This window comes from Pyrenophora tritici-repentis, chromosome 7 (genome assembly GCF_003171515.1).
Source record: "Pyrenophora tritici-repentis strain M4 chromosome 7, whole genome shotgun sequence".
Taxonomy (NCBI): domain Eukaryota; kingdom Fungi; phylum Ascomycota; class Dothideomycetes; order Pleosporales; family Pleosporaceae; genus Pyrenophora; species Pyrenophora tritici-repentis.
Window position 1 is genome coordinate 476,426 of NC_089396.1, and position 23,944 is coordinate 500,369.

The window sequence follows — 23,944 nt, forward strand, 5'->3', positions numbered from 1 at the left end:
TTCCCGTCATCCGCGGGTCAGACTAAAGGGCCAGTGGCGCGAAACCCGACGATGCGTTTTCCTAAATTGCCATCGACGATTTACGATTGCCCTGATCCTTGAATCTAGAATTTCCTATCGAGAAACTGTGCTTTTTGCAGTTTACCGGCGTGGCCGTCCTCGAGTTTGTTGAAATTTGCTTGGTGGACGGGACTTCCGCCTTGCCCTCACACCACACACGCCTGTCCCACCACGTCCACTATTTTTCTCTTTCCCTCTTTGGCTGGCTTAGTCTACCCCTCCACTAAATGGGCCCACCGTCCCGCCGCGCACAGCTCCGAAAAAGTGTCCCTTGTGGGATCTGGACTAGACTGCGAGGGAACTGGATCGACTTGGCGTTGGTTACTAGGACTAGCCACAGACACACAGAGAACACAGACAGTCTCGCAGCACAGCAGTAACACGAAGATACCGGTCCGACGTCCCTGGGGCAGACCGGTGGAGGGAACTGGGCGTCACGACAGTTTTTGTCGTCCCTGGTTGCGTTTTTTCTTTTCTGTCCTTCTGTTTCGCGGGCAATATTTTAACCATACGATTCAATTATCTGGATGCCCTTTTTTTTCTATATGCATTCTGATTCCACACAGGTTTCCCAGCCAGTCGCCAAACAGGCGCGGATACCTTGCCGAACCAATCGCCTGCTAGACTATCGAAATGCGGGTAGTAACATGATCGTGTGTGTTGATATATATCAAGAGACGAAGAAGGAAGGCGGAAAGAAATCAGGAATTTTCTCAGACGCCAGTTTAGCTTACCATGGCGGCGGTTGTCGGTAACTACAGGTTGTTGGTGTACGGGGTGGTGTGTGGGTGTGACGGGGTGTACGGTGCCTTGTGCGTGGATTTGAGATCTTGATCGGGTTGGACACTGTTTTCTTCTTCTTCATTGTTGGGGGTGGTGTGGGTTTTGCGTGGAAGAGTCATGTTGGTAGTTTTGGAGGTGGGGGGATTGGTTAGAGGATGGAAGACTCGACGGTGTTTTGTGGATGTAGAGGTAGTTGGGGGTAAAGCAGATGTACGCAGCCCCCCTGGGTTTGTGACGACGGGAAATGGATGTGGTTTGAGACAAAAGAGAGCATTTGTGTATGTAAAAAGGTTTGTCATTTGAGTGAGTTTCTGCTGAGTAGTATGTCTCCTGGTATTGCATCGCTGCTACCTTGCAAATAGTCAGCAAATGGCTTGCAGATACAGAAAAAGGCCAAACTACCATTCACAAAGCTTCGATATATCGTAGAGCCCGGCCCGTCTCTTATCATGGCCATAGATCTGGTCCTCAGTATCTCGGCCGCAGTCCTTTAACGCCTTACTTCAGCCATGAATTCCAGTCCTTCTGCCGTCCTCCATGTCGCAATTCTGCTGTCGCAGTAATACCCCACGCCATATTGATAGTTATTCTCGGAACCAATCCTAACCCACGCTCATCACTGATTTCTAAAATTCTTTTTCTGATAGAACAGATCCGTCCTCGAACTACCCAGATTGATAATCTTCGGACATCCATCCCTATCCTTCTCCAGGCGCGTGCACTCGAAGCAGTAGAAGGCGTCCGAGATGCCCTCGCCACCGCAGACGACGCACTTGTTTTGGTAGTTCCCGAAAGAGCATTCGTCGCAGATGCGGGCGAGCGTGGTTGGACGGACGTACGAGTCGCATACGGGACATTTGCCGTCGCACTTGTCGCAGAGGCGGCCGATAGAGATGCCGGACTGCTTGCGGCACATGACTAGATCGCTGCGTGTTGTTAGTGCTGTGAAAGCGTGGAGATGGTAAAGTGACTTACGGATGATGGCGGGACATGATTGATTTGAAGTTTGTGCAAAGTTTTTGTATTTCGATGTCGCGTGTTTCAACGGCTTGTAGATACGGTGTCTCCTGGTATTAACAGTGAAGTTGTTGTGGCGCGTGAAGAAAGGTTGGGTCGGGAAAAAGAGTGGTGAGCTTCGGGAGTCCGCTGCTAGCGTAAGCCAAGACTGGGGAACGCCTGCTCCGTGCGGAAGCTTCCACTGCATTCCGGTCCCTTGCCTTAATCTTCGAAGACACCAACAACACGCGTGCTGAAACTGCTAAGCAAACTATAGGTTCTATTGGTAACCTAGCTCGCGGAAAGAGTCTCAGAGTGCCTTTTGAATCATGGATGGCCCCATTGCATCCGCCGTAATCGTCCCAGATGAACTCGCAGTGCCAGCCTCGCCTGTGAACGGCCAGAAGAGACGCCAGGAATCAGTGTCAGAAGACAGCGGAAAGCGACCGAGACTCGACCAAGATGCCCCAGTCAATGAGCGACGTAACTCTATCAAAGACACCAAGCCTGCCCCAGTGCGACGCGAAAAAGGCCGAGAGCGAAGACTATTTGGCGCCGTCTTAGGTGCACTCTCACAGAACACTACTACCACAGCACAGAGACGCCGCAACGATGTAGAGAAGCGCCAATTGGCCCAACGCAAACAAGACGCCCAAGAGAGCGAGCAGAGGAAAGCAGAGCGTGCAGCACTGCGCAAAGAGCAGCGATGGAGAGAGCAAAAGCACTACGAAAGGCAACTGGTACGACCTGACATTCACACAATTACTTTGAAGAATTACTGACTGTTTAGATGCGGGCACGCCACCAGAACCTACGTTGCATGGCACACTTTCTGCATACCAAAACTGAACCACGCCTGGTATGTAATAATTTGATTGACACGGTGACTGCCAAAGCTAATTTCCTCCAAGTACTATAAGCCTTGGGAGACTAGCCGCGATGAAGAAGAACGCATACAAATCCAAATAGCCGAAGCCGAAGACGCCATCAAACGCGACCTGGACGAATACGAGGCTCGCGAGCAGCCGGATAATCAGCGGAGGCGGGACACTTCCGAAGGATTGAGTCGTAATGCAGAGGGTTCCCATACCAGTAAGAACCACAATGCAGACGCGCCTCAAGAAACATCCACAACCAATGGCGGAACTAATGGTAGCGCCACATCACCCAAAGACCTGGACATGAAGGACCATAACCCCGATGCCCCAGGGATAGCAGAGGAGCACGCTCCCACACATCCGCAGCATGACAAGGTTGCAAGTAATGAGGCTGTCGCTGACCAACCCATGAAGGTTGATGATGATGACGAAAACGGCGAAGATGTCGTCGAAGAAGCTGCAGAAGACACCCTCATCTACTAAGATTTGCCGGCATGGCCCCTCTCTTTAAGAATGTCTCTATTGACCGGTCTCGTACGTCGTTGCGTTGCGCGAATCCACCATGATACCCTTTTGCAACACCGCACTCTATATACCCTGGCCGCATTCTCCACCCACGCACCCCAAGCACCTTGACTTGCGCGCCCTGTTTTTGTCTTCTGCGTCCACACCTTTGCGGCAAGCGACTTGAATAGTCCATTGTATTGGCCACGTTTTCACCGGACAGCACAAGAAGCGCTCTCTCCAAGGATCTTGATATGCGCGATATGTCACCATTCGCCGACGATCCATACAAAGTTGTAGCTTGCGGTGTGCAGTGGAAGCGACACAAGCACATTCCAACCCGTTGGGTCAAAATCACAACCAACCATTTGTCTACTCTAGGCACGGGTGCTGGCAGATCATTTACAGCATTCGCTCGCCTCACTTTGAATATCTCAAATAAAGTCACAATGTACTCAGCCGGCCAGGCTATTCTGGATTATACTCTACCAGTACGTAGATTATGGCGGAATATGCCGGGTGGAAAAAATAGGCACGATTTTCCATCACATACTTGCGAATTGTTGTGAGATGAAAAGGCGCTATTCACGACAGATTTTGACATTAACAAATTTCTAAACCACACATACGTAGAACCAAGACTTTGAAGAAACTGACATGTGATTACGAGTCTCGCGCCGCGTCATGAGTGATGACATACACCGACCGTAACCCCACATCTTTTTTCTCTCCCGTGCCTCGGATGCCGAGGCACATTCAACACATTCAAGGGTTTCCCCCAACCCTTTTATCAAGTTAAACCTGAATCCACAACATTGCGTTAGCTAGCAACAAACACTTGACCACTGCGCTTATTCTTCACCGCTTTCTTGTGTGTTGAAGATTTTTTTCTCTTTGATTAATTGAGGTGTTGAGTGAAGAAAATCGTCTTGTCGTTATCTCAATCCAGATTCCTACCATGGTCTTCACATCAGGAGTGCTCCAACCTATCAATCCCGAAGAGGACAGCAGGGTCCAGCATAAAACCGCGGTTCTCAATGGAAATACTTATCATTACCTGTATGCGGAGCCTCAGAGTGGGAAGTGGGAGCATACTGTGTTTTTGGTAAGTCTGGTTGTGAATGGTATACCAAGACTTTAGAATACAGAAAGATGTGTATCTGTTAAGCACTGCTGACACTGCATTTTCATATTATAGATTCATGGCTGGCCTGATCTTTCCATTGGGTGGAGGTATCAGATTCCGCATCTGGTGGAGTTGGGGTTTAGGGTTGTGGCGCCGGATATGATGGGGTATGGTGGTACGGTAAGAACGTCTCCAAACCTACCTTTTGGAACTAAGGTAATGGTTGTCCTGAACGAAGAAGATGCTAAGATGTGTGTGTTTATAGGATGCTCCACAAGTACCTCCAAACCCGATCAATCTGTACGGTCTCAAGCAAGCATCAGATGATATCGCCGCGCTGGCAAAAGTTGTTGAGGCGCCTCAAATTATCCTAGGTGGCCATGACTGGTACGTCACCACGCATACCACAGAATTGACAGGTCCATGTAACTAACACTTTTCCGCCAGGGGAGGTTTCGTCGTCTGGCGCGCCGCTCAATGGCACCCCAACCTAGTCTCGCACGTCTTTTCCGTGTGCACGCCCTACGCGCCGCCCCGCGAGCAATTCGCATCGATTGAGGACCTCGTCAAAGGCCCCTTGCCACAGTTCGGGTACCAGATCCACCTTGCTTCGGGCGAGGTGGAGAAGATCGTTAAGAACGAGACGACCATCAGGCAGTTCCTCCAAGGCATGTACGGTGGCAAAGGGCCAAATGACGAACCAGTATTCGTGCCAGAGAAGGGTGTGGTGGCCGAGAACTTGGGCTTGGTTGGTGAAAGTCGAATCCTGAACGGAAAGGTAAGCGATTTTCCCTTTATGCTAGGACGCGTGGCGGCGGCGGCGCCGGGGAAGGCGGGATGACGGCCTTTTGCCTCTCTCGATATTTGCTGCTGCATGCGAGGAGCGGCAGAGTCTGAAATCTGGGAATTGGGCTTGCGCCTCTTCGTATATATTCCAAAGACCAAGATCGCCTATCACTCGGCTGCCTTGTTTCAGGATGAGGAGAGAACGAAGAGGGATGCGGGTTAATCTACTTTGTTCGCAAGCGATGGTGTGCTGACAGCGAATCATGATAGGAACTCGACTTTTACGTCAAGCAGTACCTCAGGCATGGCATTCATCCTACACGTACGTTACCCTCACTTACCGTGCCGTTTTATGTTGGAAAACCCTGCTGATCACTCGTATAGTCAACTGGTACCGTACGCGCCGTATAAACTTTGAAGAAGACAAAGGCTTGCTCGGCAAGGAAAAGGTCATGCAGCCCGTCCTCTTCATCCAGGCCACGTATGACTCAGTTCTCAAGCCAGAAATGTCGAAGAGCATGGACGAGTTCGTCCCCAATTTGACTAGGGGAGAGGTTGAAGCTTCGCATTTTGCATTGACGCAGAAGCCGGTCGAGGTCAACGGTATCATCCAGAAATGGCTGGAGACGCAGGGATTGTTGGGAAGGAAGGGAAAGAGCAGTTTGTAGGATTATTTGAGGGTACATGGAGGAAGGATAGTCGGTTGCCGTGTTTGGAAAGGGATTGCCGGATATGGTTCTTGGTAAGACACAAGAACAGTCAACTATCATCCTTGAAACATCACTATCGGCACTTCCCCTGGCAAGCGGTGTGCTTTGCGTTGCAGAATGTGCTAATGATACAGATAGTGGAGCTTGCGGCTCTATCCATGGTGGCTTGCAATGTGCTCATGCCCCTGTCCAGCGATATCGGAAATGCATGGGCTGGGGCAAGCTCGCGAGATGCCTTGTCTTGCTTTGTCCATGATTGTTCCACGGAATTGAGTTCCTGTGGCAAATGACTGGTCCTTTGAAGTGGACGCGTACTCCCAGACCAAAGGATAATTCCTAGGGATCGGCACTAATCAATTGGAAATGGCCAATAGCCGGTGTTTTGTATAGTTCCCAAGAGGACATGCGCCGCGTGCCTGAATGTATGTGTACAGCTCTGTTTCGTACACAGACGGCAGATGCATCTATGCGTCAGCGTACAGTAAGCTGGCCTCGGCGAAACGTGATGATGATGTCGGCATTCATCTTCGGGTGAAGGGCCGGTTCCCGAGAAGGCACAGTTGTGGATACCATGGCTACACTGTTTTGAGCTCCTAGGTGTGGGTCCACCAGTACCTACCGGGCTTGTCATTCCGTTTTTTGGTATCTCGCGTACCTTGAACTGTGGATTCGGTCTTCGCGTATGTATGTCGACGCCCGTCGTGGAGCCTCGCTGAGTCGCAAAGGTGAAGCGTACCATGATGCTATTCCGGCATCTCCGGAGGTTCTAACTTTAATGGTACCGGCAAAAGAAAGTTGATAAGTATCCCGTCCTGGATGGAGAACCGACTGTTCTGGAGCTGGCGTCGTGGTGCCGTCCCGTGCTGACTTGGACTCGCGGCGTTAGCGCTGCTCCACGTTATTGCAGAGGCATTCAGGCTCGTGAAAGTGTGTCGAAGGTCTTGGAAGTTTTTCCTGGTAAATTGTATGCCGGATGCAGGTCCCCTCTGTCCGTGCGCGAACCGAGCCAGTGGAACGCTGGTACGAAATACAACCAGTAGTACAACGGGGTTGTACCCTGTGGCTATATCGTCTTGGTGAAATACAGGCCAATCTGGTGCAATTGCTGTCGACAATAGGCTGGTGCGGAGACATGCGCCCGCAGCTTCTTTAGGGTGGCGCGCTGCGATAGGGGATGTAGCACCTTTGCATCCGCCAGACCGCCTCCTCAACAATCGCAACTCCAGGATTATGGCGTTGGGCTTCTTACACTCCCAAGTCTAGAGAAGCAAGCAAGGACGACTCACCGCTGCAGTACTAAAGTGTAAGCGCTGATATACCTGGATACTTGGTGTCGATCGCAAGCTGCGAGTCACGTTTGAGCGTTGATATGTACGAATGACATCGCTCACCGCTTGCTGCTTCTTAGATGGACAGGCATGGGATTTGAGGAGCTGGTTGCTTGGTGACGCATGGTCCCAGTGTTCGAAGTGACAGTCAGCAGGGCTCATGGTAGCGCTGGAGATAGTACGGCGATTTCACATGCTACTATGAGCAATATAAACGACGACTGCGTTTCTTATCGGTATAAGCATTATTCGATACTATCTCGTAGCTCGTCGCGCCGGAGCACCAAGCGGGCTGGCTGGATAGGGTGATTATTGAGCTTGTTTAGTCGTCTTGGTGGATTGACGACCCTACCTAGTCTGCAGAGCAACCATGCGCTTGCTGGGTTAACCTTGGGAACCAAACCACCATGGTGCTCTGCCGTGCAACGTTTCGTGGAGTTCTTGGAGAGCGGACGAACAGGTGGCTCTCAGTGTTTACTTTTGCCGTCCCGCCGCTGCAGTCTGCCTGGCTGCGTGAGATGAAGGTTGTTGGAGGAGGGGCCATGTCGGTCGGAGAGATACGTAGACTCGTATTACCAGCCATCGACATGGCAGTTGCTCGTGGCCGATCCCCTGTCTAGTCATTCCGTCTATGTGCCCGCGATCACCGTTTATCCCATTTGATGCTTCATGGCCGATGTTTGTCCTCAAACTTCGGTCGAATTGGCAGATCTAAGACGGCATTGCAGCGCGCTACCTTCCTCGCCATAGTCATGCAGACAATGGCACATGTCAATCTCGATGACTCTGCTGTTGGTGGCCACACCTCGGTCGCAGCTGCAGCTGTTGACTGTTCACTATGCCTTGGGCCAGTCGTTCGTGCAGTCTGTTTTGAGGTCGCCCCGATAAGAGGCCCTTGTCATGTCCAGTCCCGACCATATGGTTACGAGACGACGAATTTCGTCAACGGGCTGCTTCTCGGTAGCCAAACCGCGTCGTACGTCCGACCTCCATCAGCCAACGGGCTGCTTGGTGCGCACACCATCCTTCGACGGGGATCCCGCTAAGGTACCGCACTACAGGACCGACAACGTGCTCCACCGAATGGTATATGGATGCGCTACCATAGACCATGAGTCGTGCGCAGTCAGGGCAATATACCCGGGATTTTTTATATTGCAACAGTGTCTTCGGAAGGTCTTCTGGAAGATTAGGCAACGGGCACAGCCAGTCAGCGCTCGAGCAGCGGCCTCGGTACGCAGGCCCTGCTGATCAAGGGATCCATGATTGATGATGTGCCCGGGGTCGCAGAGGGCTCATGGTTGAGCTTTGGCACAACGGCGAAAGCGTGCTAATCTTGAGACAACCCGCATATCAGGCTGATGTTACGAGGTCATGGCCAGGGATTCATGGCGCTGCAGGGTCACTATAACCGACCGGTTCACTGCAGGAAATCCCAACGCAATCTTTCGAGGCGTGCTCCACAACCGCGCAGAGTGCCTTATCGCGGGTTGCACGACGCCGGCACGTCTTCGATAGACAGCTGCCAACCAAGCCATCGGACACCGTCTTATGACTGTTGCTCCAATTTCGCATCTTGGGTATGCATGTTCCGGACCGCCAAAGCTGCTGGTCTGGTAAAACGAAACTAAAATGCTTAAGTCAGTAGCCGCTAGCACTTCGGGCGAATTGCAGGAGTTCCCGCTTGCGTATCCACAACCAGATCTAACCTCATGTACACAGTCAGAGTAACGGAATGAAGAAAAGACTACGTGAACCCTCCCATACCGGGCCGCCTAGTCGCCCATCCCTATCCATGTTCCGTCCCGCCAGATTGAACCGCCCAGCAAATGACGTGGAATCTCTGAGTCTACTCATGCGATGCCATTATCTCGCCGATGCACGAAACATGAGGCAAGCCCAGCGTGTGCCAGGCCACCGTTGATCCAAATGGGCCTTCTCAACAACTATATCAGCCTCCACGCTCCCGTGGGGTACTTTCTCTAGCTATCTCTCACTCACCTCTTCCCGTATCATTGCCACCATCCCCCATACTTTTGAATCTTTCTCGTAATGGCTCCTTCAGCTCTCACCGATATTTATCCAATCCCAGCAAGGCACTACTCCAAGTCGTCGACTGTGGTAGCTTCCGTCTTGCATGGGCCAAGGGATTTGCGGCTCGTATGCCTTCCTCTTCTGTAAACATCCCACGCCTGCCCACTGTTCGTGGGGGTGGATGTGTACAATTTCGCGTCTAAAACACTATGCTAACTGCTCAAAACAGGAAACTCGTACAATCTCGGACCCTGCCGCCAATGAACTTCAGATCGCTATCAAGGCTACTGGACTGTGCGGGAGCGATTGCTCGTACTACAACAAGTTTTGCAACGGTGACCTACGAGCCTGCGAGCCTTTGTCACTAGGCCACGAGTCTGCTGGGGTCGTCGTTGCTATCGGCCAGAACGTTACTGGCTACCAGATTGGCGACCGGGTTGCACTCGAGGTCGGCGTCCCATGCGACAACTGCAGATCATGCCAACGGGGCCGCTACAACCTGTGCCCCAAGATGAGGTTCCGAAGTAGCGCTAAGTCTGTGCCTCACTTCCAGGGGACCCTTCAGGAGCGTATCAATCACCCCGCAAAGTGGTGCCACAAGTATGTCGTGCATGATCGACGGAGCCTGGAAGTCTAGCTGACAACCTTATCCAGACTCCCGGCGCACATCTCCATGGAATCGGCTGCGCTTCTAGAGCCTCTCTCTGTTGCGATCCATGCAACAAGAAGGGCTGAGATCGAGCAGGGAGATACCGTCATTGTCTTTGGTGCAGGCACCGTTGGTCTTTTGACTGCTGCCATGGCCAAAGTCTCTGGAGCCACAACCGTTGTAATCGCCGATATCGACCATGGGCGGATAAATTATGCTCTGGCAAATGGCTTTGCCAACAAGGGCTACATTGTGGCGCCGCAGCATCACACGAAGGAGACTGCCGAGAAATTCGCAGCTGCAAAGGAGTTGGCCACAGACGTTATGCAGATTGCTTCGCTGAACGAAATCGACTTCGAGGGTGCGGATGTCACCTTTGACTGCACTGGCAAAGAGATTTGTATGCAAGCTGGTCTTTACGTAAGCATTTCCATGACTGTAAGCAAACCCGGTACTGATTTGCTGCAGACAACAAGACCAGGTGGTAAACTCATCATGGTTGGAATGGGTACTCCGATCCAGACACTTCCCATGTCAGCATCCCACTTGAAGGAAGTCGACATCATCGGCATCTTCCGTTATGCCAACACATACCCCGTTGGTATCAAGCTCATCTCTGCTGGCGTACTTCCCAGCCTCGATGCCATGATCACCCACAGGTACCACGGATTGGCATCGACAAAAGAAGCGTTCGAGCTTGCCGGAAAGACCATGGACGCAGACGGCAACCTTGTCCTCAAGGTCCTAGTTGAGATGTGAGCTTGTAATATTGTATGACTTGATAGAAATTATTTAGACAAGGCCGATTGGAACACGATCGGTCGAGGCCAGGCGTTTTGAGCGTGGCTTTTGGGGGTCTGTTTCAAGACTGAGATACCATTCGCTATTTGGGCTGGATTTGGAGTTATTTGGTCATGCAAGGGTTCTCGGATTTGTACCTAGCTTTGAAGTAATGACACGACGATGGTTACATTTGACAGTACATTGGATAGCGACGTGAATGCATAGCGGATACGGCCTGAAGAACGTCAATTGAGGGTGTCGTGGAGTCGACCTACATTGATCAGAGAATGGTCGACGCCGTCCATGTACCGGGCTTGGCAGCATGAGATACTGTATCATGTGACCAGACGTGCTCAAATGTCAGCCCTGGAGAATACTTACATCTAGGTGTCACAAAATACTTGACAGTGTGGGTAAGCAGCTAATAGGCGTGTTTAGCGACTACAGTGGCCTTGATACACTCGTATGTCAAGTATTTCATGACACCTAGGTGCTTACAGCAAGGACACCTGGGTACGTATGTACAACAAGGTAAGTGAACTGGAATCGCGTCGCGTCGATGGACGCTAGCCCCCAAATTAGCGGCTTGGCATGACCCCACGGCAGCTGCAGCCTAAGCAAGCTCCCCACCATTGACGATACCGCTGCCATTGCTCTAGACTACTGACGACTGCCGAAGCTCAATTACGACCGAAACTCTTCCACAACACTCTCCGTCGTCGCCAAGATGGTGGCATCATCGGATAATCCGCTTGTTTCGAGTGCCCGCGCCTCCGACGCAAGTCCAACTGTTCAACTGCACCCGCTGGTTCTTCTTACCATAACCGACTGCGTCACACGCCACACGCTACGACAACAGAAGGGACCAGTAGTTGGGGCCATTCTAGGCGCACAGGATGGTCAAAACATCACAATGGAAGTCGCTTTCCAAGCAAAGCTCCAGTCTAACCAGGACGGCGACACAACACTTGATGACGAGTGGTTTAGCAAGCGTATCGAAGACTGTAGGTTTTCAAATTGCCCCTTGAAATTTATGAGTTTAAAAGAAGCTCATAATTACATCTAGTCAAGGACGTACACAAAGAACCCCAACTAGACATTGTTGGCTGGTTCACCCTTGGTCCCGCCTCCGGTCCAGAACCCCACATCCTTCCTATCCATTCGCGCATATCGGACGTGTACACAGAGTCGCCGCTACTGGTGCTCTTTCACCCCGAGGCTGCCTTTACAGAAGAAACAGCTGCCGGAAAGCTACCTCTCACAGTCTACGAGTCCATCACAGTCAACGCATCGAGCGAACCAAATGACAAGGCCATGGACATTGATGGCGCGGTACAAGCGAAGTCGACCAAATTCAGGGAGCTCGTGTACTCAATCGAGACGGGTGAGGCAGAAATGATTGCTGTGGACTTTGTGGCTCGCGGTGGTGGTAATGCAACTGCAGTCGAGGGCACAGCGGAGGTAGCAGCAGCTAAAACCGAGACTCCCAAGAATGAAGAGGATACTGGCACACGGATTACAAGGAGTAAGCAGAAAGATAAGGGAAAAGAAAAGGAAAAGGATGCCGCCGTCGACGAGTCACAGATCTTGACCGCAGAGGACGACGAGAGTATGCGCACCCTTGTATGAGTGTCGCATATTGGTATGCTAACTTACCCACAGTACTATCCTCACTTACAGCAAAGATGAACGCCATCCGCATGCTTAGCCGACGTATATCGCTTCTACGCTTATATCTCAAGTCGCTACCACCCTCATACCTCTCCGACCCATCTCTCCCAGTCAAAGTGAATTCTTCACCCGAAGAGTCAAATACACTACCCCTAGACCACACCATTCTCCGCAGCATATCCGCCATGATCGCTCGCATCAACATCCTCGCTCCCCCAGACTTGGCTGCTTTCACGCTCGAATCGCAACAAGAAGCGTCGGACGTACAGCTAGTCAACTTGTTATCGTCAATCACAAACTCTGTCTCCATAGCTAAGGACTTTGGTCGCAAGAGCGCCATCATCGAACAAGCAAAGAACCAGGGCAAGGCTCGCATGGGCGTCATGGGTGGATTCGGTACTGGCGATGGCGGCAATTATCTCAACACGGTCATGGATAGCGCTGGTGGAGGCAGGTGGTGAAGTTGACCCGATTGGCGTTTGACATTGCATTTTCAGCATGGTATACCTAATGGCATGATGGAGCTGGGGGGTACTCAAACCTACGCCCAATACTAGATACCTTACGTGTGGCTACCCACTTGCCACCATAGCAGCATTCCCAACGATGACAACGCTCCACTTGGCACTCCGTGGTAGAGACGGAGCATGAACGGCATGCTAGAATCCTGGCCAGTAGGTTTGATTTCTGCGAGTCTACCATTTGGAATTATATTCATCATTTGGTTTCCCGTATGGAATATCCAAGATATCCAAGAGGGGCCTTCTATCACGAGTTATGCATATAATCATGGCGTTGGTCCTGGTCACCATGAGTACATGAAACATGAGCGTATAGGCACGATGAGCATAGCCAGTAATGGAGAGGAATCCTTGTATTCGTATCCTCTCTCCCATCCTGTCTAGTAGGTGATGCTAGACTTTACCCGTGTGTCTACTTCAAAGGTGCAATGTGGTGAAGATTTGGACTGTCATATGGTACATTGTGAGATATCCGTACGCTCCGGCATCATTTCCGTCCATCTTCATCCCCCTCTGTCTTAACTCTTCGCCCGAGTCACCAACTCGCTCTACCTAACCGCCCCATCTGGACGCTCATGGATCACGAAGCCACAGTCCTTCAACAGCCTTTACCTCCTCTCGTGCCACTCGTAGCCAACCGCCGTGGAACTTTTTCTGATCTCTGTCACGTTGTAGCTGCTCCTTGAGCTGTCGGCGCTGGTTGTCGAAGTTTGTACGCGTAGAGTTTAGACTTGTTGGAGGAGGTGGCCGGGTTAACGGGGCAGACGGTGAGGTTAGGATTCGACGATCGGCTTCCGTGGGGCTGTCTGGCCAGTGTGGTGTCTGTTCCGGGGGTGTTGAGGGGGAGGAACCTGGAGTGGGTTCGAGGATTTGAAGGGGCAAAGTCTGTTCATGGGGCTCTTGGTCCATTATCATGTTGACGGTGTCAGTGTTGCTGTTGCTGTTGCTGTTGTTGCTGATAGGGTTGACGAAATTCCAGAAATCTTGGACGAGCTGGGTCTTGTCTGGTTGTACTTCATCTTTAGTTGTGGGGGCCAAAGTACCCCATGCCATGAGCTCACCATCATTGGTATCCCGATAAGCGGGCTTAATGGCGTTGTGGTCATCTTCTGGTACTACTGCTGTGTTCCTCACTTCCTCTGCCGTGTCCCAGATCCATCGTGGCTGGTCAAAGTCAAGCAACACGTCCTCGTTCTGCGTTGTGTGTTCCTCAGGCAACAAGTCTTCTGAGAGCCAGGCGCCATCGTCATCATCCCGAGGGTGAGAATAGTCAGTGCTGACAGGATGCATCGGGTCCATGCTTGCGATGTAGTCCCCATCATAGTCGCGGTCCTCCATTTCATTCCATTGCTTCTCACACTCAGCCCCCATGACATCTTCCGGGTGCAATTCTTGTAAAAGAGGCGAAGCTGCCGTCCTGTGATTTGTCACGGGAACCTTTGCCAGTTTCTTAGAAGCATGAGAAGCCATGTGCCAGGATGCTGCCTGGTACTTTACCTCGAGATCTTCTACCAGTGCCGATATCTCGTCGACGCCAGGCAAGCACTTCTTCTTGAGTTCGTCGAGGAAGGCTTTGGCGCGCGCTAACTCGGCTGTCTTGTCGTTTTCCCAAGTTGTATACAGGCAGGAGCTACAGTCGGCCTGAACGTTGAGAGTGAGAAGTGACGCCGCCGTGCATGCAGCTCTGGTGTTCGTTGGCTTGTCCTTGTGTTTCGTCTCTCTACATTGAGAGCGCCGGACCTTGACCAGATGGTCGCAGCTGAATAGCAGCTGAATGACGTTGCACATTGCTGGCTGTTGATCCTAGCTATCTCAGGTCAGCTTGAGTTCAAATGCGCCTAAGTCAACATGTATATAGGTCCAGAGTCTTTGGCAAGTGCGGCGAGGTTCAGAAACGACTGCGGAGGTTGGGCGCTTGTGGGGCTGTACTGATAATGTTGTGTTCCAAGGTATGGCCAGAATGCATGAGCAGCGAGCGCACCAAAGATAGAGAAAGAGAGAGCGTTTGCTGTGGGGTTGAAGTGGGGCAACGCAGATTAAGTAGTGTGTTGCTACAGCTACCCCCACGAAACTCCATGTTGAGCTGCTTGGTGGCAGCGAAGAAAAGCGGGGCCATTCAAGTAAAGGTGAGTAAGACTGGTAGAGGCATTAGCAACCCAAATGCCATAACGAAGACGCAGAAACGAGTCAAGGTGACTGTGAGATAAAGGTGCGACATGCTATGAAGAGAACCAGGCGTTTGTTTTGTTGTTGGTGGGGTACCCTGAGAAAAGTAGTGCAGGAAGGAGCCTTGACCTATGGTCACGTGCGCGTCAAGATTGCACACCGACAGATAGCATTGAGTGGAAAGCCAGACCAATAAAAGTAAGAAATTATGATATTATTTGTAAAAGAAACCCGGTAAGGAGTGTGGGTAAAACGCCCAAAAGGAAATCCCAAAAGTGCCGTCCCATTATGACAATCTAGGTCCGAAGTTGTGGTAGAGAGTAAAGGAAAACCTCGGGTAACTTATGATGTGTAGCCGGATATACAACTCCAAAAGACACACCAAGGAAAAGGCGTCGCATCGTTGCACATAACGCATAACATCTTGTACATGTATACGCACACAGGCTGATAGTGTGTAGTGACCCAGGACAAAAAGAAAACAAAATTAATAACGGACGACTGGCGACGCACTTGGGCCAGTGTCTTGGACGAGCATACCTTCCTTGATACCCTCCTTCTCCATCTTATGCATCCAGTCCTCCTTTTTCTCCTTCTTATGTATCCACCCTTTGAAAATCTTCTTCAATTTCGACTTCTGCTCTTCCTTTCCTGATGATTTGGGCTCGGTGGAAGTCGTTCTGTGGGCCCGTAGATCTGAACTCGAATGGGAGATGGCACCACCTGTACTCCTGTTGCTATTTGAAGCAGATTGGCTGCTTCCACTTTTCGCTCGAGTGTGGGTGCTGGAACCCAGCTCCAGGCGGTGGTCGAGGTTGGTAGTGGACGACCAGTTGGTCATTATCTGATGGGCATTTGCTGGGCTGTTCGGAACCGTTCTTGATGTTTGGGGAATGGACTGAGAGCCCTGTTTACGTGAAGAGTTGTGGGCGGGGAAGCTGTGGTCGGACTTCAACACCAGAGCATCAGGCACATTATGTCTCTGTTTACGCGGAGGGGGGGACTGCTCTTCATGCGATCGCATAACGCTTGCAATGTGTGTTCCAGTAGTTGGTGATTTTGGCGATTTCTGTGCCGCAACCATTTCTGCTTGTGGCTGCTGGGGGTCCTTCCAAGAGTCGAGACTTGGCAGTGGTGGCAACTCTCTGTTCAGGTTGAGACCGTTGGACTCGGACTTTCTAGGTTGGGCTTCATCGGTGGTTGATCCCTTTGATGTACCTGGCCTGCTGTTACTCCTCGAGCTCGACCGGCGAGGGACCCAGCCACGCCAGCCCGAATTTGAGCCATTGCGAGAGACGCCCTGGCCTTCGTTTGTGGAAGCCGAACGGAGGGATTCCTTGGACTGCGCACGGCTCAGGGCGCGACTTCGAGAACCCGGGAAGACGTATTCTTTGACACTGCTTTTGATGCTTGCTGTGCGGCTGAGAGGGGAGGGTCGGCCTGGGCGGTCGGAGGCGTCCTGGTGGTGCTTCTTCTTGTCTAGCTCCCGGCGCATCCACTCGGTGGCTTGTGCATCTGCGGCTGCAGCAGGATCGGAGTGGTGGGAAGTCCGATTTGTGTTCTTGCCGGATGACACAGTCGCATTCGCAAAGTTAGATGCGACTGCCACGGGCAGCGTGATGCTCTCGTCGGAATCGTTTCGGAAGTTTGCTGGTCGGGGCATGTCCATGGACGCCTTGCCGTTGACTTTGAGCTTTTCCTCCCTCTGTGCATCCCGTTCGTCGAGCCAGCCAAAGTCGGTGCGCTTGCGACTGCTATTGGTGCGCGCAGGTGGCTCGCCGCCATATGCCCTGGCTTTGATCTCCAAATCTGCTTTTGCTCGCGTCCGCGTCTTGGTGCTGGGTTTGCGTGGCAGGAACGACGTCGTGGCAGTATCCATGGGCGCACCCGTAGGCATGCGGACATTGACTTGGGCGGGCTTTGATCTGTTTTCTTGCTGCGGCTTGCTCTCCTTGCGCAGTCCCAGTCCGCCAAAATCGAGCTTCGGGTCCGTATTCTCCATGCCATGATCGGACGGCTTGAAGTTTTGTAAGATGAGCTTACAGGCTGAGCGGAGCTCTTGGTCCGTCTGCGCATCGAGGACACGGCGGTTGATAAAAGGTGAATTGTCGCATATGCTATCCTTGGAAGTATGTCTCTTGTGTGTGGCAGACTGTGTTGGCGTCAGTTCAGGCGTCGGCTTTTCCTTCAGCTCAGCCTTGGAGGCAACCTTCTACAGCATAGTTAGCTACTACGGTCAAGTTTGAGCAGCCTAGGTGGGGGCGCGTACGACAGGTGCCAAGTTGAATGAGAACTTTCGCTTCATCATATTGGATACTGGGGGCGGGCGTCTATGGCACAGCTATGTCGAGATGGAATACCAGGTGGAATATTCGCGAACAAGGACGTATGTATAAGTCTGGCTGTAGTGAATAAGCGTGACGACAGTCGGGGACTGTGCACGGCTGCGGCGACAGCGTTACGAGTGCACGGTATTGTCCAAGTAAAGTTGGGTCGACTAGTAATGAGGGAATCAAGCTACTGCTCCTGCTGCATTGGTAGAGGAGGCGCAACCACCGGGAAAGGGTGCAAACGGGAGGGCAGCAAGAAAACACTGGCGATGCGCAACCAAGTGACCTGCATGGGGAACGCCAGGGACAATAAGGCAGGCGTTATGGAGTAGGATAGCCTGTGGTGCCGTCCAGCCTGCAGGCCAGGAGGTGGTGGAGTTTCAGACGGCAGCTAGAGTCTGAACAGGGAGCGTCTGGCCGCTTAGCACTGGGTCCAGGTCTGGACGCCATCACTGGAGACACAGCCAATTACCGGGCTGGGCCCAAGATGGCTGAACTGGGCTCGAAACTGTTGACAATGATTGACAATAATACAAAAGAATGTGTGCTATACAACTCGTTCATGGCATGCGCCTCCCCATAATCACCCACCACCATCCACCACCACCCATCACCACGACCAAACATGTCTTGCACCTACAAACAACCATCGCCTGTCGGTTCCCACACAACAGACTATTGAAAGTTAGCGGCCCTACCGGCCCCACGAATAGCAGCGCTTATGGGCCGCGGACATGACTTGGTACCTTCGATGCAGAGGCCGAATTCCAGATGCCCACTGCCTGGACAACCCCGACGGCCTGTCTTGCGCGCCTTGGCCTGCATCAGCCTGCTTTCGTGCTGCAAGTCGCGAGAACTCTACTCTCCCTGTCGAGCTGGAGCCGAACAACTGCTGGGCCTGCGGGGTGCGGTTTCACACTAAAACACACGCCATCCGCCCTCGTCGTCAGCCTCATGAACACCATTGAGCCTTTGAACAAAAGTTTCGCTGTTTCCGTCGCCGACAATAGTCTCGTGTTTTGCCTGACACGGCGCGCTCCGTGGCCAACCCTGGAATATCCCGACGGCTTAATCTGGTGCCGCGGCAGGGCCCTGGCCTGTAGACAGGCCTCGAAACGGTCGCTTCAGCTGTCTGTGTCGGGTGGAGAGAACAGTTTATATAAGCAGATGAGCATTATGATTATGATATCATAATTAATAGAGTGGCTAGATATCATCTTCTTGTACACATCATCGACCTCCCAGCCATGCTCAACGACCAGGACCCGCCATACCCCTTGGGCCGCACTTGCTCGGCATCCCGCACTTTTGCTTGAATTCTTCCTGGTCAGATCTAGACAATCCGAAACATTGGAAGTGCCCCCCTTCAAAATTGATACTTGTCTGGAATACGGCTGATATGTGTTAGCTATGATTCTTGCATGATAGCTTGGATGCTTATTACCAGAAAAACCACGACAGGTATTTCTCGTCGCTTCATATTGGGAGACTCCATTACCATTCTACAATATTTAGCCTCAAGTTAATCGTCTTCTTTGTGTCTTGAAACCTACCTTACAAACGCACGCTTCATTTGTGGCGGCTACGACAACGTTACCTAGCGCCAATAGAAGAGCTGGCACACATAGGGAGAACCGCATAGTGTTGGAAGATTGGTGTTGGAGACTTGGAAGTATTCTGTTCTTATTGGAATGACAGCTGAGTTTGTTGCGAGTATGGTAGAACGGGACTTTATAAGAGCAAGACAAGAATGAGTGAACCTTGAAAGGTAGGTCAAGCGTGATCAACACGTCTTCCGCTGTTGTCCGTAGAGAAAACTTGAAGGGATACGTAATATGCTTCACTCAACATACCCAGCTACCTCCATCTCACCTCATACCTGGCCATGATCATGATCAATTCGGATCATGGTATGCGACAAGAACAAAGTGCGGCTTCCAACCGTTGTCCATCATCTTCCACCATCGGCCAAAATTGCCCATGTTTGTCCAAAATCTACCTCGGCCTCATCTCGTGTTGGTTTGTGCACCAGCTGGTGATCGCGACATCTGTGCGAATCTTTGTCGGATATGTCACTTGGCTTACGCGGCATGCTGACCGCTCAGTAGCAGGTAATCCAGCAGAGCACGTGCAATTGTGTTTCCCCGGGTCGGTGTTCGAGTTGTTAGTCGAGTCTATTTTCGCTACCTGCCTGATTCAGGGTCTGGTCATTGCTGCCTCGTCTTCGGATCCCCTCAGTGCCAGTGCCCTTCAACGTCAAAATAAGCCTTCACCGGCTATCAATCCACCGCAGCCAATACCGCTGGCATGCGTGTCTTCATTTCGCGCGACACTTCCAATATCTTTTTCGTGGCGCAGAGACGGCTGATTCACTAGGGACCACCTAGCCGGTGGGGTAACGTGTAACCATAGTCAAGCCACTGCACCGAGCACTTGGGTTGCGATACATCCAACTAAGCCTGCCAAAGTAATAATCTTCAACGGAAGCTTTACAAAGATACACTAACTGACGCCACTCATCACCCTCTGTGGAGTAGATGGGTTCCAGCCACCGTCCAAGTCCCCACTACATGCCATCGCGCGATTGCCACGTTGCTGGTACAAAGGTACTGTTATGGTAGTATTCGAGTCTGCAATTTGCGTTCGGACCTCTGGCACGAGATCATTCCGCGACGACCTCTGTCGTACTAACAAGCCGCATCAGCGCACACGAGCAGACGGTCTAGAACTATCAAGATTGCTCTCATCTCTCATAATATTACCAGACGATGCTATGTTCGATCAACGTGTGAGAAGAGCGACGACCACCCTAGTGCAGCAAGACGCATATCTTGATAGCGCTACTTGCCATCATTACTAAAACCTCCAATCTACTTTGGCTATCAACGCATATTGAATGGCGCCTGAATCTGGATCACTCGTCCCGCTAGTGCAGTTGCTAGATGAAGCTGAAGAGCTTGGACTGTTGGATTGTTCGTAGTCATCATAGCTTCAACGTCAACGCTCACGGGCACAGCCGCACGAAGGCTTCCGCGTCAAGAGTCACCACTGAGCACTGACATACTATTCTTGAGAACTGGTAATGTATCGAGCGAGCAAGTTCATTTTCGTGGCGATTACACGCCATCGACATGAAGCATTCTGGACTACACACATCACAGGCATCAAGTGCTAAACTCAAGAACCCGACAAGTGCGGCAACTACTGTCTATCAGTACGCTATTCTTCTATATCTTGCACTCAGCTACATATTGCAAGATGACGCACAGCATGCTCAGCCCAACAAAAAGAAACCCCGAGATCAGTGTCGAACATCTAGCCCACATACATCCCCTCAGATCCCTACCCCAGCGCGAACCTACCAGACCGCATCAGCTCATGTCAAAGGTACCAGGCAAAACGAGCGATACAGTTCGTGGCAAGCTTCCCCGAAACCTTCTCAGACTAGGAGTCCAGACCAGGCGCGCTCTCGTCTACACACGCCAAGGCGGGACGATCATCCACATGGTCCTGTCAAAGCTCAAGTTACAAATGCAGGACTGGCCATTTCAAGGGTACAAATGAGCGAGGCCTGGACGTGCATGAGAGCCGTCTCCTGCATGCCGATCAAACCTTCCAATTCGAACAGCGAACAGGACCAAGGCAAGAGGCGAGTGAAGAAGGTGCGATGGGGCGTCGTACAGACCCGCGAGTTCGAGCCAGAGGCTGAAGCTGATGAAGCCACGACCAGCGAGCATGAACACAGCAGTGACCGAACAAATGCGCGACCTGACAATGCGAGCGATACCGAAATGCGAGGGTGACGGGCTGTGCGCGAGCTCTGGGGGCCTGCCCAGAGAGAGGGGGGAAGCATGAGATATGGGGACCTAGTGAGGGTAGTGACGGGCAGCTAAACTGATCTTCTTTACGACTATCCCCTGCCCTGATAACAGCCAGATGTTCCTTCCACTCGACAATCTTGGCAGTAGTGATCTTCGGTTTGTCCACACTGTACATGACGTACTGTTTATTGATTGCATTCTTAACTCTTGCTTAGTAAAGAACCATCGCTCTACCCAAATCGAGTAATTTTCTGCGAGTCATTCTCCGTCCTCAGTTGCGGCAAGTTTGCCACTAACCCCCCTAGGCAAGCGGTGCTGCCCCGCTCCCGCCCGATACCCCCTTCACCCTACACTTGTATTACTCCTGTACCAATACCACTGACTGGAAAATCCTTCAACGTAGCTGGACTCCTAATTCTGCATGTCTTTTATCGTTCATGGCCCTTTATCATGCGGAGTATTGCCCCGAATGATGTCGATAGCTGCGTGCCGAGCAATGAGGGGCGGCACACACCCATGGATCATGTTTAGTAATGACCGGCAGCCTCGGAGCAAGAGATCCGCACGTTCAGAAGAGGGGGAAGAGGCCTGAATGGGACCGCTAGCATCTCTCGGCGACGATCTGAGACGTGTATTCGCTGAATCTGAAGGATTTGACGTTGTTGCTCCTTGGTTTTGGTTAGAAACCCGATCCGGATGTCCGAGAGTGGGATCCTTGGGGCTCTGCTGCTGTGGACATATATGATGGTTTCCGCACTGTAATCTGCAGTTTTCTTTTGGATCTTCCTTCCGTTTCGTTCTTCGTACATTGTATGAATACTTATTAAGATGGGCAATCAATCGTGGCAACAGCTCCCTGTGGGGAATAAGAACCACACTGATGCCGCAGTGGTAATAATCGGTGCGGGTATCTCGGGTAAGTACGCTTGGCTCTCCAGAAAAATTGTCACTAATACTTTAGAGGCATGTGCATGGCGATTGACCTGATCAAACGGAATCAATGCCACAACTTTATCATAGTAGAAAAGAGTTCAAGCGTGGGTGGAACATGGCATGACAACAAATACCCTGGCTGCTGCTGCGATGTCTGGAGTGCCTTGTACAGTTACTCGTTTGAGCAAAACCCGGACTGGTCAAGAGAGTATCCTGGCCAAGAGGAGATTCTTGTATGTCGAGCTTTGATTCTGAGGACCAACACTTTCGATACAGAAGATTTGTCTAACCACAATTTCAGGAATACCTCCGCGGAGTGGCTCGCAAGTACAATCTTTATAAATACATCCGTTTTAACACAGCGGTTGACGCTGCGACATGGGATGATACGAAGAAGCGCTGGAAGGTCGATGTCAGAGTGACTGGAGGCAAAGATGCAGAATTCATCCCAGAGTATAGCATCGAGTGCGATTTTCTTATTTCAGCAGTCGGTCAGCTCAACAAGCCCTTCTACCCCGATATTGAGGGCCTAGAGAATTTCAAGGGAAAAATTATGCACTCGGCGCGTTGGGATTGGAGTCATAGTCTAGAAGGCGAGAATGTAGGCGTCATTGGCAACGGTTTGTATATTTCTCGGTACACTCATCCTCCCAACTAACAAATAAACAAGGCGCAACAGCAGCTCAGATTATCCCTGCTATCCTCCCTGATACCTCGTCTCTAACAGTATACCAACGCACGCCCAACTGGGTCATCCCCCGCCTCGACAGCGCCATCAGCCCCCTCAAGCGAGCCATCCTACGATACCTACCTCCCGTCCGCTGGCGAATCCGCGGCGCCATGATGGATTTCCGCGAATCCTTCCACACCGCCGTAACCGACAGCCAAAGCGTCTTTGCAGACTTCGTCCGCACCAGCACCAGCACCCTACTCCACCAACAACTCCCCTCCCGCCCGGACCTCTGGGAAAAACTCACCCCAACCTACGCCCCAGGCTGCAAACGCGTCATCATCTCCGACGACTACTACCCGTCTCTCGCCTCCCCGAAAACCACACTCACCACCTCCCCCATCGACCACGTTACAGAAACCGGAATCTCCCTCCAAGACGGCACCCACAACACCCACACCACCCTCGTCCTCGCCACCGGCTTCCGCACCACAGATTTCCTCTCTCCATTAAAAATAACAGGAACACAAAACCGCGACCTCCACACCGACATCTGGTCCACCACCGGTCCAGAAGCCCTCTACGGAACCACAATCCCCTCCTTACCCAACTTCGGCATCTTCTACGGCCCAAACACAAATCTCGGCCACAACTCAATCATCCTCATGATCGAGGCGCAATCCCGCTACCTCAGCACGCTCATCTCCGCCGTCCTCGACGCACGCAGTCGCGGGCAAAGAATCGGTATCATGCCCAAGTCGCAACGCACGCGCGAGTTCAACGACGAGTTACAGGCGGCGTTGCAGGAAAGTAGTTTTGCGGACAGCGCGTGTAGGAGTTGGTATAAGAATGAGGAGGGGAAGATTACGCAGAATTGGAAGGGCACGGTTATTGAGTTTCAGGATTTGCTGGCTAGGGTTAATTGGGGTGATTATGAAATTGTTGGTGGTGGTGAGGGTGTGGAGAAAGAGGTGGGTACGGGCATGGAGAAGGGGGTTAGTGGTGGTGCTGGTGGTGTGAGTGCGAGTAAGGTTGTTTTTGGGACGGGCAGGAAGGAGAGTCGGATTGGGAGGGTGCATGAGGAGACGTTTGTTAGTAAAACGACGTTGGCTTTGGGATTGGTGGGTGCGGTTGGCGCGGGTGCAGCGTGGGTCTATCGGGAGAGGGTAGCGAAAGCGCTTCGGTTGAGGAAGTG

At 51.8% G+C, this 23,944-nt stretch overlaps 11 protein-coding genes across 11 annotated transcripts; 7 read left to right on the forward strand and 4 right to left on the reverse strand.

Annotated features, from left to right (window-relative positions):
• Positions 1 to 1,459: 1,459 nt before the first annotated feature.
• Positions 1,460 to 1,835, reverse strand: PtrM4_125870 (PHF5 multi-domain protein; the record flags this gene model as incomplete). Its single annotated transcript, XM_001939671.1, has 2 exons — positions 1,460 to 1,769; positions 1,819 to 1,835. The coding sequence occupies 2 exons, from the start codon at positions 1,833 to 1,835 to the stop codon at positions 1,460 to 1,462; spliced, it is 327 nt and encodes a 108-aa protein (XP_001939706.1).
• Positions 1,836 to 2,168: 333 nt separating this feature from the next.
• Positions 2,169 to 3,200, forward strand: PtrM4_125880 (pinin-SDK-memA domain containing protein; the record flags this gene model as incomplete). Its single annotated transcript, XM_066108730.1, has 3 exons — positions 2,169 to 2,579; positions 2,630 to 2,698; positions 2,751 to 3,200. 3 exons carry the CDS (start codon positions 2,169 to 2,171, stop codon positions 3,198 to 3,200), a joined length of 930 nt encoding a protein of 309 aa, XP_065960722.1.
• Positions 3,201 to 4,179: 979 nt separating this feature from the next.
• On the forward strand, positions 4,180 to 5,801 carry PtrM4_125890 (MhpC, hydrolase or acyltransferase (alpha-beta hydrolase superfamily); the record flags this gene model as incomplete). Its single annotated transcript, XM_001939673.2, has 6 exons — positions 4,180 to 4,326; positions 4,420 to 4,527; positions 4,613 to 4,734; positions 4,795 to 5,125; positions 5,404 to 5,455; positions 5,518 to 5,801. The coding sequence occupies 6 exons, from the start codon at positions 4,180 to 4,182 to the stop codon at positions 5,799 to 5,801; spliced, it is 1,044 nt and encodes a 347-aa protein (XP_001939708.1).
• A 3,532-nt stretch (positions 5,802 to 9,333) lies between these two features.
• On the forward strand, positions 9,334 to 10,613 carry PtrM4_125900 (Tdh, Threonine dehydrogenase and related Zn-dependent dehydrogenase; the record flags this gene model as incomplete). The annotated part of the gene is made up of 4 exons (XM_066108731.1): positions 9,334 to 9,372; positions 9,435 to 9,805; positions 9,860 to 10,274; positions 10,323 to 10,613. The coding sequence occupies 4 exons, from the start codon at positions 9,334 to 9,336 to the stop codon at positions 10,611 to 10,613; spliced, it is 1,116 nt and encodes a 371-aa protein (XP_065960723.1).
• Positions 10,614 to 11,364: 751 nt separating this feature from the next.
• On the forward strand, positions 11,365 to 11,703 carry PtrM4_125910 (uncharacterized protein; the record flags this gene model as incomplete). The annotated part of the gene is made up of 1 exon (XM_066108732.1): positions 11,365 to 11,703. The coding sequence occupies one exon, from the start codon at positions 11,365 to 11,367 to the stop codon at positions 11,701 to 11,703; it is 339 nt and encodes a 112-aa protein (XP_065960724.1).
• Positions 11,704 to 12,322: 619 nt separating this feature from the next.
• Positions 12,323 to 12,769, forward strand: PtrM4_125920 (MitMem-reg domain containing protein; the record flags this gene model as incomplete). The annotated part of the gene is made up of 1 exon (XM_066108733.1): positions 12,323 to 12,769. One exon carries the CDS (start codon positions 12,323 to 12,325, stop codon positions 12,767 to 12,769), a length of 447 nt encoding a protein of 148 aa, XP_065960725.1.
• A 633-nt stretch (positions 12,770 to 13,402) lies between these two features.
• PtrM4_125930 (uncharacterized protein) lies at positions 13,403 to 14,617 on the reverse strand (the record flags this gene model as incomplete). The annotated part of the gene is made up of 1 exon (XM_001939675.1): positions 13,403 to 14,617. The coding sequence occupies one exon, from the start codon at positions 14,615 to 14,617 to the stop codon at positions 13,403 to 13,405; it is 1,215 nt and encodes a 404-aa protein (XP_001939710.1).
• Positions 14,618 to 15,482: 865 nt separating this feature from the next.
• PtrM4_125940 (AF-4 domain containing protein) lies at positions 15,483 to 17,303 on the reverse strand (the record flags this gene model as incomplete). The annotated part of the gene is made up of 2 exons (XM_001939676.1): positions 15,483 to 17,207; positions 17,265 to 17,303. The coding sequence occupies 2 exons, from the start codon at positions 17,301 to 17,303 to the stop codon at positions 15,483 to 15,485; spliced, it is 1,764 nt and encodes a 587-aa protein (XP_001939711.1).
• Positions 17,304 to 18,576: 1,273 nt separating this feature from the next.
• Positions 18,577 to 18,965, reverse strand: PtrM4_125950 (uncharacterized protein; the record flags this gene model as incomplete). The annotated part of the gene is made up of 3 exons (XM_001939677.2): positions 18,577 to 18,719; positions 18,770 to 18,827; positions 18,879 to 18,965. 3 exons carry the CDS (start codon positions 18,963 to 18,965, stop codon positions 18,577 to 18,579), a joined length of 288 nt encoding a protein of 95 aa, XP_001939712.1.
• Positions 18,966 to 20,456: 1,491 nt separating this feature from the next.
• Positions 20,457 to 21,128, forward strand: PtrM4_125960 (uncharacterized protein; the record flags this gene model as incomplete). The annotated part of the gene is made up of 1 exon (XM_001939678.1): positions 20,457 to 21,128. One exon carries the CDS (start codon positions 20,457 to 20,459, stop codon positions 21,126 to 21,128), a length of 672 nt encoding a protein of 223 aa, XP_001939713.1.
• A 983-nt stretch (positions 21,129 to 22,111) lies between these two features.
• PtrM4_125970 (uncharacterized protein) lies at positions 22,112 to 23,665 on the forward strand (the record flags this gene model as incomplete). The annotated part of the gene is made up of 4 exons (XM_066108734.1): positions 22,112 to 22,312; positions 22,381 to 22,699; positions 22,750 to 23,559; positions 23,652 to 23,665. 4 exons carry the CDS (start codon positions 22,112 to 22,114, stop codon positions 23,663 to 23,665), a joined length of 1,344 nt encoding a protein of 447 aa, XP_065960726.1.
• Positions 23,666 to 23,944: the final 279 nt, after the last annotated feature.